Source organism: Acanthopagrus latus, chromosome 8, assembly GCF_904848185.1.
Source record: "Acanthopagrus latus isolate v.2019 chromosome 8, fAcaLat1.1, whole genome shotgun sequence".
In the NCBI taxonomy this organism is placed as follows: Eukaryota; Metazoa; Chordata; class Actinopteri; order Spariformes; family Sparidae; genus Acanthopagrus; species Acanthopagrus latus.
The window spans coordinates 29758667-29773938 of record NC_051046.1 but is presented as its reverse complement, the minus strand read 5'-3'; the positions used below and the strand labels follow the sequence as shown (position 1 = coordinate 29773938).

The 15272-nt window shown below is 40.3% G+C and overlaps 1 protein-coding gene and 1 long non-coding RNA gene across 4 annotated transcripts in view; one reads left to right on the top strand and one right to left on the bottom strand.

The window, feature by feature from the left end:
- tango6 (transport and golgi organization 6 homolog (Drosophila)) overlaps positions 1-10605 on the bottom strand; it is a 35133-nt gene extending 24528 nt beyond the window's left edge. For 2 of the 3 annotated variants that reach the window (XM_037106119.1, XM_037106120.1), the window contains exons 1-7: positions 6620-6807; positions 5183-5841; positions 4864-4980; positions 2184-2343; positions 640-746; positions 314-476; positions 11-78 (exon numbers count right to left, since the gene is read on the bottom strand). In XM_037106119.1, coding sequence (XP_036962014.1) covers positions 11-78; positions 314-476; positions 640-746; positions 2184-2343; positions 4864-4980; positions 5183-5841; positions 6620-6671 — 1326 coding nt within the window. In that variant the 5' untranslated portion in view covers positions 6672-6807. Of the gene's footprint in view, positions 1-10; positions 79-313; positions 477-639; positions 747-2183; positions 2344-4863; positions 4981-5182; positions 5842-6619; positions 6808-8482; positions 9497-10239 lie in introns of those variants that run through there. The other variant, XM_037106122.1, reaches the window with a different exon arrangement.
- Positions 6996-8859, top strand: LOC119023881. The gene is made up of 2 exons (XR_005076358.1): positions 6996-7159; positions 8449-8859. It is a non-coding gene; the product is annotated as an uncharacterized LOC119023881 (long non-coding RNA).
- Positions 10606-15272: the final 4667 nt, after the last annotated feature.

Here is a 15272-nt window from a genome sequence, read left to right as displayed (position 1 = left end):
GTGTCCTCACCTTGTACATGTCCTCCAGACAACGTGTCAGTTCCCATTCCTCCACAGAAGCTGAGGAATGGTCCTTGCCTGGAAAACACACATATGCACCACTGTGTTCAGCACAACCATCCCTCAACTGCAGATCTGCTACTTTTGTGACAAGGTGATGATAGCTAGACAAAATGAACAACAATGACTTGCAGACTGACTCAGTTTTCTTTAATAATTTATTGCTTGTAATAAATAAATACTATAATCTTCCAAAGGCTGGAGGATGTTTTACAGCTTCAGATCATATGGGTAAGATGACCATGTTACTAACCTGAAGTAGTGGTGCAGCGGTGCAGCGGTGAAAACAGAGGAGTGAGCAGGTATTGCTGGGCGAAGCTGGGCCTCTCCTGCACCATCAAAAGCACTGCCCTGGTGGCCACACGCTGAAACTGTTGGGCTGTCAACTTGTCTTTAAAGTGCAGTAGGTCAAGTATCTTTAAAAAGATTAATAAAAAAATAAATAAATATAAAATAATTATAAAATATATGTGCAGGCATTAACTTCTTTTAAACTTATTTCAGTTTAAGTTCATTTACATAATGTGTTAAGAAATTAAATGTTGCATTTGGTAAGTTTTTTGGGTATGTTCAGAACACCTGAGGACAGACATCTCTGTAGTAGCTTTCTATTGAGGTAGACTGTTGAGGGCAGGTCACCAGGATCCTGGCCACACTTTCACATTTCCTCCAGTCTGACTCGTCCCCTAGAGGACACAAACAGTGTTTCAGTTTGATGTTAAAAAACATCAAATACAAGCTCAATTCTATAAAAAGACATTAAGTATATTGGACATGGAGGCAAGAATACTGTGATGATCTGTAGACAGATAAATCAGTGAAAATAATTAAACACTGATGTCTTGCCTCTAATATACACTGCCTGGCCAAGAAAAGGTCATACACTCTAATATTTTGTTGGACCACCTTTGGCTTTGATTACAGCACGCAGTCGCTGTGGCATTGTTTCGATAAGCTTCTGCAGTGTCACAAGATTTAATTGCGTCCAATGCAAAGCCTTCTCCAGCACATCCCCAAGATTCTCAATGGGGTAAAGGTCTGGACACCGTGGTAGCCAACCCATGTGTGAAAATGATGTCTCATGCTCCCTGAACCACTCTTTCACAGTTTGAGTGCGATAAATCCTGGCATTGTCATCTTGGAATATGCCCATGCCATCAGGGAGGAAAAAATCCATTGGTGGAAAAATGTGGTCATTCAGTATATTCAGGTAGTCAGCTGACCTCATTCTTTGGCCACATAATGTTGCTGAAGCCAGACCTAACCAACTGCAGCAACCCAAGATCTTAGCACTGCCCCCACAGGCTTGTACAGTAGACACTAGGCATGATGGGTGCATCACTCTGGAACAGGGTAAATCTGGACTCATCAGACTACATGACCTTCTTCCATTGCTCCAGAGTCCAATCTTTATGCTCCCTAGCAAACTGAAGCCTTTTTTTCCGATTAGCCTCACTGATCAGTGGTTTTCTTAAGGCTACACACCTGTTCGGTCCCAATCCATTGAGTTTCATTCACATTATGCATGTGGAAATGCTCTACTTTCACTATTAAACACAGCCCTGAGTTCTACTGTTTTCTAAGATTTGATTTCACAAAACATTTAAGTGATCGCCGATCACGATCATCAGGATTTTTTCCACACCACATTTCTTCCTCAAAAACAATGGTTCTCCACTATCCTTCTGGTTTTTAGTTATGCTTTGGACAGTTCTTAACCCAATTTTAGTGGTTTCTGTGATCTCCTTAGACTTTTTCTCTACTTGATGCATGCCAATGATTTGACCCTTCTCAAACAGACTAACATCTTTTCCACAACCACGGAATGTGTCTTAGGACATGGTTGTTTAAGAAGTAAGAAGCTACTCATTGCATCAGTCAAAGTCAAATAACTTGTTACATGCTGAAAGATAATTACCCATGCAATAATTATCCAATAGGAGGCTCTTACTTATTTGGTTAGTTAAAGCCAGATGGCGACTTTTTTTGGCCTGGCAGTGTATATGCATTACATATCTGAGGACTTAACATTAGAGGATATTTGTCTTTACCTCTCAGTCACACTATTATTCTAACTGCTTTTCTCTCCTCTATCTTCCATCCTAACCTTCCCTTTAACTCACCTTTTCCTCCACCGAGTATGGCTCTGACTACAGCCTGGACACCATTAGGTTGCATCAGGCGCTTAGACAGCAGCTGACCACACACATGCCTCAGCCAGGCCGGGGCTGATCCCAGAGCTGCCCTGCTGTTGGAACCACTGGAGGTCCTCTTTGCACCAGACTGGAACAAGGGACAGTACACATTAAGGTCTTACAGTGACTCAAGCAATCACCTGTGAGATGGGAAATCTAAATGAAAAACAAAAGTATGACTAAATTTACCTTTCATAATGGTTCATGTAAAGTGGTCAGATTTTTTGTCTTCAGTGTCTGACAAACATTAGCTGATAAGCTGATGACAAAATGTGACTGGACAGGGGAAACATCCTCATTAGACTACTACTGAGCTACTTTGGAAAACAACGGTGGCAGTGACTACACAATCTCGCAGTAAGCATTATTAAGTTCTCTCAAATGCTACTCAGGCATTTTGACTCAATTAAAGCACAAATGAATTTATTTACATTGTGCCTTTATCACCAGAGCCATCTCTATACAGTACAAACCCACACTTTTTAGGGTATTTTATTGTTGATCAAACATTAATTATATCATACACAGTATGCACAGATTTTTCACTTTTAAACCTTTTAAACCCCCCCCAAAAAAAGATTTACAAAAAAAAAAAATATATATATATATATATATATATATATATATATATATATATATATATATATATATATATATATATATATATATTTATTTTATTTTTTTCCACAAAAATAGAAAATAGTCAGCAGTCTCCCTTGAGTATTCAGCCGTTGTTACTTGATCTAGGAAGTGCCTAATAATCAAGTACTGGAGTCCATATTTGATCAAATATAACAATTTTACCCATAGACTAGAATGTTGGATGTTCCAAGGGTCAAATATGACCATATGCCAATCTCAGATTGTTGGGTGGCTTATTGGAGATTGATTTTAGCAACACGAATTTGCGTGCAGCTGATGTCAGCAATTTTCATCTGTACTTGCCATTGTTTTGTGAGTGCGGCATTCCTAACAGAAGGCATACCAGATCCAAATCCAGCTCTTTATTAAAAATTAAGACTCCGCTTCGAAACAACTTTCACCCAGAAATCTTGAATATGTACACAGGTCCATACAGTGTATATAAAACTACCAACCTACCGACTTCTTCGAGTCCATTTTAGTTCTGAGTTCAGGTGATTCCGGAGACGATGCAGCAGCCTAAACTGTAGTTCTTTTGCTCTATTACATATGAATACATTACTAGCATATTCCCATATACAGCTGTCTCCGTAGCTTCATCTATCTCTGCCACCAGGTCTCCAGCCCACATTTGCAAGACTGCGTCATCTATTTTACTGGACTTGTAAAGGACCTCACAGCAGTGTCCTGCTATAAACCTACTGATAAGACATTCTCAATAAAACTTGTATGAACCTGAAGCACCTGAATTATGTTTGAGTGAATAAAAACACCACAGTAACAGCAGAGTCAGATCACGCACAGACTCCTGTCAGTGGTTCTTTGAGGCAACAAAATCACTTTGGTTGATGCTGGGGAAAGAGCGTGACTTCAGGTAGCCTAGATTTTATCAAAAACTTGTGGCTCATGTCACTGCTGAGTTTTCTCTTTTAAACCAGACCATGACCTTTCACCAACTTTAACCAGTCGCTGCCAGTGCTTAACATAACCATAACAGGTTTTTGGTGTTCACTTTGATAAGAGAGTTGTTTTTGGCAGAAAACAAATGATGTACACTGTCAGAGTCAGGTACATCAATAGCGTTTCCTCATTCTGATAACATAAATAATTTGGTAAGTACTATATTTCTTGCATAACACATTTGCTGTTGTAAGTGAGTTTCATCCAAATATAATTTCATATGGGTTGAATGAAGGCTGGGCCTCAGCCTCACACAAGAATTTTACCATTTGAAATGTCCTTGAATGCTATCATATACGCTATTATATTTTAAGCTGGAGAACAAATATTAAAACTTATATCAGATGCCCCAAATATGCATTAATATACGGCATGATCAACTGTACTCTATTTATTTCTGTATTCATCACACATTTATTCACACACAGGGTTACATGGTTGTATATCAAGTCATTTAGTAATTTTCTCTTGCTTTGTGCAACAAAGTTGATATTTATTCTTTAATCATATGTGTGTTTTTTTTTAATATTAATAGCTATTAGAATACAGTAGAATGTGTGGGAATGTGTGTGGGCTAAAATGCACAAAAAGCCTGATTTTCCTTTACCTTAATTCATCATGTTTACAGTCAATTAGATAAACTTATCAAAATATGCAATATCATTGTACATGATGGTATGGTGACATCTGAATGTTTGCAGCCACATTTTTCAATGGGGGGGGCATGCCCCAAACCCCCCTAGGTGGCTACTTTTTCCACTGGGCGACTATTCAATGTCCTCATGGAAATCACGGAACTTTCACTCGAACAACTCCTAATTATCACTTACCGTGTTTCTGTTACTTCCGTCATCAAATTTTGTTTGGTTAATTATAATGCCACCTCGTGCCAGATTCTGCTCCTCATTATATGTTGAAAAGCATTTGCACATAATCCAATTACTCTGCCAATGTTCATGTTTCTAGCCCTTTCCAGTTCACAGAACTTGGCCGTGGACATGCTTACCTGTTTGGGTCCTCCTTGAAGAATCAGTAGCTCCTTGATAACAATTGGCTGGTAGACTTTTCCAACAAGGCTTTTCAGGGCCTCCCTGCAAGTTTGCCGTTCCTCAGCACTAATATCCTGCAAGAAAAAAAGATTAACAGATGCCTATTTTTCCATAAATCAAAACAATCTTCAACAAAAACAACACTCTCACAAAAGTGCAAAAGAAGGAACTTATTCAAGGCCTCCTGACCTCCACCAAAAGCTTTCTTAAAGCAAGTGCAGGCTCAGTTTAAGAAGATTTTAAATGTGATCAATCAGGTACAGCCTGATCTGTTACCTTCTGCTCCTTTGTGCCACTTCTCTCTTTCTGGTGTGGTTGGTAGCCAAGCTGGCACAGCGCAGCCATCACATCACCCAGATGCCGTGTGAAAACCAATGTGGCCAGAGAAGACAGTTCTGTCAACTGCAACAGGACTTTAGTGGTGGTGAGAAGGCGGCATCCCACTCCTGTCACTGCCCCATTACAGACAAGTTTTTCTACCATTGCTGCAAATGTTGACCTGTGACCAAGTGGCACACCCACTCCAGGGGCTAAGTAGGGGCAGAGCCCCAGAGAAACCACAAATTGAAGAGCAGTTCCGAGCATCTTCTGCTGGGTGACACTGAGGACATCAGGGGGTAAAGGTGGAGCATTCTCAGGGGTGCAATATTTAAGCGCAGATGCAGCTGGGGTCTGCTGGAAAACTCTGAGCTCGGCAGAAAGGTGTCGCGCTAAGGTGAGAAGAAGTAGGAGACACTCCTGGGCAAAGTCCCATGCAGCATCATCTGTGCTGCTAGAGAACCAGTCTGCCTCCTCCATCACCTCCTCCCTCAGCATTCTCACTACCTCAAAGCTAGGCTCTCTCTGTAGCTGCTCCAGGAGAAAGGCTCTGTTGGCTCGCAGTGCTCCAGACAGAGCCTGTTGGTGTGAGGATGGAGCATCGTGCAAAGACGACTCTGCGTTTGGAAACACACAGAACATTGAATTGTGGGTCCTGAGTGACTAATTCTGTGCAGAGTTGTTGATTGTATGCACTCCATGTTTTCCAGTGCTGACAACTAGCTGTATCACACTTTCTGTTTAGTAAAAATGTCACCTAACATCTTATCAACCAGGGATATGAAAATGAAAATGCTCACAAAGCTTCAGCAGGTCCTGCAAGCGAGGGTCACTCAGTAATTACCTGTTATCTGTACTGTACTGACAAAGTGGTGTATCTCCATCTTACTAAAAACAATGACTGAAACAAACGTACTCCTGACTTAACACCCAGAAAATGATTAGATGACCACCAGGCATAATAATAATAACAACAACAACAACAACAACAACAACAACAATAATAATAATACATTTAATTTGTAATGCACTTTCATTTAAATAATCTTAAAGTGCTACATGAAAATCAACAGCAAAAACAGAAAACATTAACAAAAGCACAAAGAAGTCAAAGGCAACTTGGAGGTCATAGGATCGCTAAAAACGAAATAAGTATGTAATGCATGTAACATTATTTCCATTTGTTCACCCACGTCATCTGTTTAATAACAGTAGTACAATAAGGATTATGTCGCAAACTGGTACAGAGTTGTTGCTGTAAGCTTTAAATAAGTGGCTTGTGACGAAAAGTTAAGATCATAGCGGCAAAAAATGCTATAAACATCATCTCCTTATTAAATCTGACGTTCCCTTCAACCGAGGACGTTATCCTCGGTCTCCTTACTATCTACTTACCGCGAAGGGGTTTCGTGAGAATATTTATCGCTGAGACGATTGCTGAAGTCATTTCCCTCTCACAAAAACAACGTACTGTACGGTCATGGGAAGTTTCCCAATACAACACTTGTTATTAATATGAACAACACAGGGCTTGAGACCAGAGCGGTGATGCTACGGAAAGCTAGCTCCACGCTAAAAACAGCTCAAGATGACGCTGAAATTAGACGTCACCACGCAGTGTCCCCAACATTTTCTGGTCCCGTTTGAATTCTGCTATAAATTTCACATATGTTGTTTGTGGTTTTTAAAGATAATTTTAATTTTCCATGCAAAGACGTCTACAAATTAGCGCGAAGAAGCTTGATAATGTTTTGTTTTGTGGACTACATCCCTTCGCTGCTCCCGACGCGAATGATGTACGTCACCACTCGCTCTCTGGCGAGCTCTCTGCACTACTTCACCGCTTTTTTCCGCAAGGGTGGATAACAGCCCAGGAAGAGGCGAACATCATTGTAAGTTGGGGCATGTACAGAGCTGCAGTGTTACAACGTTTCGGTGAGTGTTAGGACCCCACTAGCTAACTAGCTAGCTAATTGAAAGTGCTGTAGTGTAGTGGCTAACTTAGGCTATCGATAAGCAAAGTTACCCATTCCTTTAGCGTATGTTTACTGTTATACCCAGCAGAACACGCAAGTACTAATATATCCAAACCCAGTCTGAATCATCTCACATATTTTGCTAGCCAACTAACTGCCGTAGCTCTAGTAGCTAAATGAAGCTCCCGATGCGAGTGTGTATCAAACGCCCTCGTCGTGTATGGCAATCAGTTTTAACATTTAATAGCTAGACTGGATATGTATTGCAGATATCTGTAATTCAGTTCCTCCTAGTTAAAAATAACTTTTTAGATATCCACAATGACATTCTTCCTATCCACAATTGTCATTTCAGATATCCAAAATGAAAAACTATTCCAGAAATCCATAATGTAATTTTGAATATCCAAAAATGCATTGTGACTTGTAAAAATGTCATTATGGATATACACAATATATATACAGATGTCCACAATTGCATTTTTACTAGTCATAATACAGATTGTGGATATCCGTAATGGCATTTTTACTAGTCACAATGTATTTTTGGATATTCAAAATTACATGGTTATGCATTTTGGATATCTGAAATTAAAATTATGACTAGTAACAGTTGGATTGAATATATCTGTAATGGGAGTTTTTCCTAGAAAGAATTCAATTGCAGATATCCAGAATGTTCATTCTAGATATCCAGAATGTAATTGTGGATATCTGAAATTGAAAGCCCAATACACATGAATGGCAAAACTGACATCATTTGTCCTAGGAGGAATGTCACCGTGGATATCTGAAATTACAATTGTGGATAGGAAGAATGTCATTGTAGATATCGCAAATGTTCTTTTTGACTAGGAAGAATTGAATTACAGATATCGTCAATACATATCCAGTGTAACTATTAAATGTTAAAACAGCCACTTATACCTTTAAAGGATTTTTAGATATCTTAAATTTAGTTTTGACTAGTACAATCAAAGTTGTAGATATCTTGAACTAACATTTCTACTAGTAAGATTATTGCCGATATCTTTAATTACCATTCTGACTAGTGAGAACACAATTTTGACTAGGAGAAATGCTATTATGGCTATCTAAAATGCAATTACAGATAGGAGTGTGGTTCGATTAAATGTAAAACGGCTTGCCATATGTTGTGGTCAGTATGTGATCGTTGCTAGTACTGAGTGGTGTTAGTCCTATTGTATACTCTTGCGTGTGTGTGTTTTGTTTTACTTTTCCCATTAGACTCGTGCCAGGACAGTGAAGACATGACCCTCACCGTTAGATTCAACATGGTCCCTTCAAGTGGTGTGCCTGAAGATGACTCTGAGGAGTTATTGTTTTCTCACTCTTCTGGAGACATCAGCAATGTCAGCAAACATCTCATAAGATGGACATATCATGTGTGACATGTACCACACACTTTGTTTTGCCAGTTTTTTGTCCTACACAGTAATTATATCTATGCAATTAAGCTTAATACCATAGTTTAGCCATTGAAACATCAGGTAAGATTTTTACAATTCATTGTGTGTGGTGATAAAATATAAAATCACACTCACAGCCCATACAAGTTATGATAGTTAAGTTATGAACACTAATGCAGGTAAATGACTGTCACCTTTCACAGTGGGAATAAAGTAAGCTTGTACTCTGTTTAAGGCTGTGTCTGATTTGTTTAAATGTTTTTAAATACAAAACATTGTTTTGACTCAAAGAAACACAGCTCAAGGTCATAACTACAGTCAACTGAATTTATTTGAAATGGTTTACAAATCCATGGCGATGACCTGCAAGCAGGACACACAGGAACAGGATATGATGGTGCTGAGGAGAGAGGAATATAGAAAACATAAACTTGTGATAAAAATTGAATTAATGTTCACTTAAACTCACTTAAAAAGCAACACTGTTACATTTTTGGTGTGTAAACGTTCATGTGAGGTCCGATTGGTGCTTAAATAATTAATTGCATTAATAATGCCTTAATGAAAAGTCACAACATGTGCACAAGGCAACATCCCAAATCCCTCATATTGTGTGTAATATGATTGACATGGGATGGTGCATTGTGCAAAATTTGAGTGACTGCAAGACTTGTGTACATGTTTGTGGTTGTTAAGTGCTTAATTTGGTCACTCCTAAGTTTGTTAAGTGCTTAATTTGGTCACTCCTAAGTTATAGATACTGCTGTGTATGCTGACATGGCTAACTATGATGCAGTAGAATTAATAAAACACTTGACCTGAAAATTCCTGTGTCCATCAGTCCTGGTTGGGGGCTTTGGCTGTTCCTGCAAAAAGAGAGAAAGGGGACAAAGCAGAACATGATTTCTTTTAATGTCAGATGAAGGAAAGAGTAAATCCCTTTTATTAATTAATTCTTTAAAGACTGATTCACACATGGTTGCAGTAATCACTTGTGTATGTTATTGGTCTAACTCTAGGCAACAAACAATCCAGGAGAATCATATGCAAGGCTGGTTGCTGGTCCCTTTCGTCTCTCCCTGATCTGTATGATTTTGATTTTGTTTATTCTATTTATAAGATTACAAGAGTGGATTAAAAAGTAAATGTTATCAGTACATATTGCTCTCTACCTTCAACACTATTCTGAAGCTCTTACGTATGGCTATCACAGTATGTGCACTCTTTGGAATCGTGTGGTTTTCTGCACTGACTGGTCATAAAAAATGTGACCTGTGGATGTCTGATTGTCACCAGGAGCACTGGCTTGAGGGTTTTCAATGAGGACTATTTAAGCGGGACAATTTTTTCTTGCGCTAATAACACGTCACACTGTAGGAGCAATCATGCATAAAACATCTGCACCATCATACCATGCAGGAATCTACACGATTCCAGAGGGTTCACTCTTTTTCTTCCAACTGTGTAAAATAAGGATAAGGATGTACTGAAACTATGAAAATCAAGGCCAAACTTAATGTTGAAGTTAATGTTAGCTTACGCCAACTGTTAGCTGCTAGCTGAGTAGCAGCTAGGTTATCTTTGCCAAATTCGCATACACATCTCTTACCTGATCAATTTTAGCCAGCGATTCTTCACATCTGAAGGCATTCGAAACTAACAACAGTCGTTCCTGCTCGAATGAGGACTGGTACAAAACACACCAGCATCTTGAAATACAGGAAGCTTGACTTAGCCACTTGACAGCGGAGGAAAAAGTTGATGACGTGACGTCACATACGTGACATGTAGTCTTTCTCATCGTTTTTTCTCTACAGCCTTTAACTGAACAATTGCACAATAAACTGTCAAACTCTTGACTTGAAAAAAATATCATTTAAACCCACAAACAACATTTGTGTAATCCAAGGCATGTAACGACTGGGACCAGAAAATAATTACTTTCTGTCCATTCAATCCCATGCATATTTTACCATCCCAGAGGTTACGTGGGGTCCACCGGATGGGGCGGGACTTCGCCACCCTATTGCAGCTGACATATCAACGCGGCGGCCATCTTGGATGGGTCTCCAATGCGACCCCCCGCATTCATTTCTACTGAGGAAGGTGTATCCCAGCTACAATAATCATAATCTCCCGAATTTTTACCGCATTTTCACACGGTTACAAACGGCAGAGATTTAGTTATGATACAGGGCGCTGTCACAAAAATTATATATTAGAGATTATATATCTGGTAACAACTCTGCGCCGGTTATTGCAACCATAAACTGCGCAAAATAGTTGCTCGCTCTCCATTGATTCCGATTGACCCTGGTGCTAGCCTACAATGAGGAGACCCAACCAAGATGGCGGTGACGCGGGATTACGTTCCAGCACGCCATGAGGCGTCTACGTATATCATGTCTATGCATGGGATTGGCTGGCGTTTTTTTGGCTTTTCCACTCTTCATTGAATGAAGCCACGAAACATACAAAGTCATTTGTACACAAAACAAAGTCATTAATGCAAATCAGGGCAAGGGGAAGTTTTCAAATAAATACTGAAAAAAATGAATCATGAAATAAGTATAGTCTATCGACAACTTCGCCATTTTACCTCTATAAAAGATGCTAAGTGACACATACTATACCAGTAAACAAAGCCACGTAAACCATAGTTGCATAATCAAACCACACCACCATCACCACTTGATTGGGTTTGAGGTTTATCAAATCTTAACACTAAGACAGTAATGGGACAGCGAGTGAAGCAGTTGACTGTATCAGCCTCAGGTAGCTGGAAACAGTTCAGGGTTCTCATTTATGAAACTGCTCAGAATCTACAGTGGATGTTTGCGCATGTGCAAATGAGGAAATGTACACACGCTAAAAAGTATTCTGTTATTGAGTTGGATGGTTCAGTGGATCAGACTGATCTGATACATCACAAAAACAACAGCAGATGCAGCTGTTATCCCTCCAAGCCAACACCAACACATAATGCCAGATAAATTCTGATACTCTGTCCTGTCATGCGTAAAGATGACTTATATGATTTGGGCTTATATACTGGCTTATATTGCCGTGGTGATTGAATGCCTGAGAAGACATAATCAACTTCATATTGGAGGTGAGCAAAAGTATGCAGGGAGAAAGGTGAGTAAAATAAAGACTGTCGAAAACGAAAATACCAGGAAAGATAAAGTTTCTGTTTTGCTTCTGTTTTCAGCCTTTTAGCTTGAACTAGAGAATTTAATGAGGATGATGCCAAGCCTCTTCTGATGCTGGTAGGATTAATATACTGAGAGGACTTAAATTGTAAATTGTTAATGCTGATGTTATCCTCTTTATAAGAAAGCACTGCACATCATATCTAATTTCTTGTTCCAGGTTTGGGCAATGAATGTCAGCAATAAAACAAGGGACGCTGAGTTTGACTACTAGCACTCCTTAACACTCCAGAGGCCTTACCTCTTAATTTTAAAATGAATATTTGACACACATTTAGAGTTCAATAAAAAAAATGTCTGTGATATTCTGAAGGTTTTTAAGTATCCTGCCATGAACTAAGCATGTGCAAAAAGTTGCAATGAATTGTCTTTGGCAGTGAAGACTAACAGCTACCAGCTAGTAGCAATCTGGTCCTCCCTCTGGTTGTACAGCAGAACTACCAGGGTGTCAGAGGTGAATTTCATAGTTTGATGTCGAGATTCAGTTCCCGTCTGTCACTTTGGCTGGAGGAATTGTTCATATCGTTCATTCGTTCATTCAGACGTGTTTCTGGTACAACGTCGTTTAGTAGTGAATCATTTAATGCACAGTTCTCAGCTCATCGTTCTCAAACAATCACGCTAATGGTCAACATAACACTGCAGTTCAAGGCAAATACATAGCTGCAACTTCATGATTATGTGTACTTTTAGTCAACACAACAATGGATAATGTGTATATTCACCGTGACATTAAATTGACATGTATTGAAGGTAAGCCAAGGGCGACTGACTGACTAAAGGAGAACGTGAGCTACGAACAAAATGAAATGTTTTGGGGGTTTTTTCATGGAAACGGTTGCTATGCCTTCCTGTTTCTCATTGGCTAAAATTTGACAAAAGTGTCGTAGACTCAGCATGCAATTGGCTGGCTCTCAGTTCTCTTCACCACTCTGATAACTAAACAGTGAACAACACAGCGACTAGTCTGTGAGAACAAAAGAACGAACAAGAGAGAAGTGAAACATGGAATCAGGTCAGTTTGTTCGCATTAAAGAGTCGTTCCTTCCAACTGATTTATTCACAAACAAGCCATCTTTACAGGGCACCCAGGGTAGTGTGACATCGGAGGACAGCTACAAACACTTAGCACAACACACTTACAGTCCCACTTATCTCCCTCCCTCTTGTTATTCTGCAGACTGCCAGGGCCAAAAAAATATTTGTTAGCGTAACTGATACATTAATACAGGGGTCAGCAATTAAGTTTGGCCTCCGGCCAGATATTTTCCAAGCCATTACATGGCCACAACCAAAATAATGGCTAATTTAATGAATTAATATTACTATTGAAAAAATGTCTGTTAAAAAAACAGAAAAACAAAAAAACATTTCCACTTGTTGCTGTTAGCTGCCAGAAAATGGCACTATCAAAAAATTTAAAGAGAAAAGTTAACAGAGAAAACAGGATCTTTCATGATGAATGGACAGAGAACTATGCCTTCATCCTCCCCAGTTTTATTAATACAAAGCCCACATGCCTGATCTGTAACGAGGGTGTCTCTCTCTGCATGAAAAGAGTACAATGGATGGTACCACAAAACGAAGCATGCTATTCCAAGGTTGCGTTCCCTCAGAAGACAGAGGCACGAAAGTGCAAAATTGAAGCCCTGAAAGGTGCTTATGCACACAGCAACAGGATCCTGGTGCGAGGCCTCACACCCCTACAGAAGGTAACTAGTGCATCTCTGAAAGCGTCCTGGGTGCTCGCAAAGCACAACAAGCCATTCACTGATGCAGAGGTCTTCAAGGAGATGATGGTGACAGTTTTGGGAACTTGATACCAACAAGTCGATGGATTATGTGATCGGGTCAGTGAAACAGATGTCGCTCTCTGCGAGGTCCGCTGCCCGCCATAGAAGCGCTGTCTGATGCAATGCAGGGTACAATTATCAACGGTGTCAGTCACGCAAACTACTTTTCCTTAGCCATTGATGAGAGCACTGACAACACAGATGTAGCCCAGTTGTGCGTTTATGTGAGATACTTTGATGGGAAGGATTTCAAGGAAAAGCTGCTGTCTCTAATTCCATTAGAAGGGTGCACCACTGGAGATGCTATATTTGCAAAACTTGAAGAGTTGTTTCAGTTGCATTCATTATCATTTGAGAGGGTTAACCTGATAGTGACAGATGGGGCTCCTGCTATGGTGGGAAAGCACAGAGGTCTGGTGAGCAGGCTGAAAGAACTCGGCCCCCAAATGCACGGGCTGCACTGCCTCATCCACCAAAGTGTCCTCTGTGCCAGACTGAGTGGCGAGCTAAAAAATGTTATGGACAAAGTGATGAAAGTCATTAATTTTGTCAGAGGTACATCAAGCACCCAGCATAGGCTTTTCAGACAACTTGTGGCTGAGTTAGCAGATGCCGCCCACGATGACTTGCTGCTTCACAATGGTGTGCGCTGGTTAAGTAAGGAGAAAGCACCGGATCGCTTCTGTGTGCTACTGAATGAGATCAAAGCGTTCCTTGGAATGAGCAAGAGCAAGGCAGCAGCTGACCACCTTATCCTGCTGGATGATGAAACGTTCATGTCCAATGTGTAGTGTTTTTATCTGACATATTTGGCCACCTAAACCTGCTTAACCTTCAGCTACAGGGGAGAGACAAAACCATTGTGGACATGGTTGAAAAACTGGAGTCATTCACGAGGAAGCTTGAGATGCTTGAGGCAGACATATCTACTGGCAGGCTCCTGCATTTCAGCACACTGAAGAAGACAGTGGGAGAAGTGATGGAGCTGATGGTTGACTTCATCAAAAGGCTATGAGCCAACCTCACTTCTCGGTTTGATTACTACTCCATCCCAAAAGATATCACTGACTTTAGACGTGACCCTGCAGTAAAACCAGCCGACAACTTCTCCTCCCTGGTGAAATAAATGAGCCCCTCTTTAGATCAGGCTGCGCTGGAAATGGAAATTATTGACTTCCAAACCACCTCAGTTGTGCGAGATGTGAGTGCCTTTTGGGTAGGCCTACTAGGCCTCTGTCGTTTCAGGAACCGAGCACTCCAGCCTATGGTCGAGTGGATTCAGTTTTTTTGCTTCGTACCTTTTTGCTCTGATTTGCTCTGCTTTGACAGTGCAATGCACTGTTATCAGTTTACATTTTTGGTGCCACCACAGTCATATAAAGGCCTAAATATGCACGCTTTGTTTGAAACTCGTGTTTTACTTTTCACGGTTCTATGTTTGTAAATGCCTATGTCTGATGTCTGGCTGTCACATCGCGGTGAGGTTTGTCCTGTCTTGGGGTCTGTCTTGTGACTTTCATGTTTTATTTTGAAAGTAACTCTCCTCTCGTTTCAGGTCACTTGCCCTTCCTCTTGTGTCCCTGGTCTGACGTCATCCCTAATCCTTGATTGTTTTCACCTGTGTTCCCCTCCCCCAT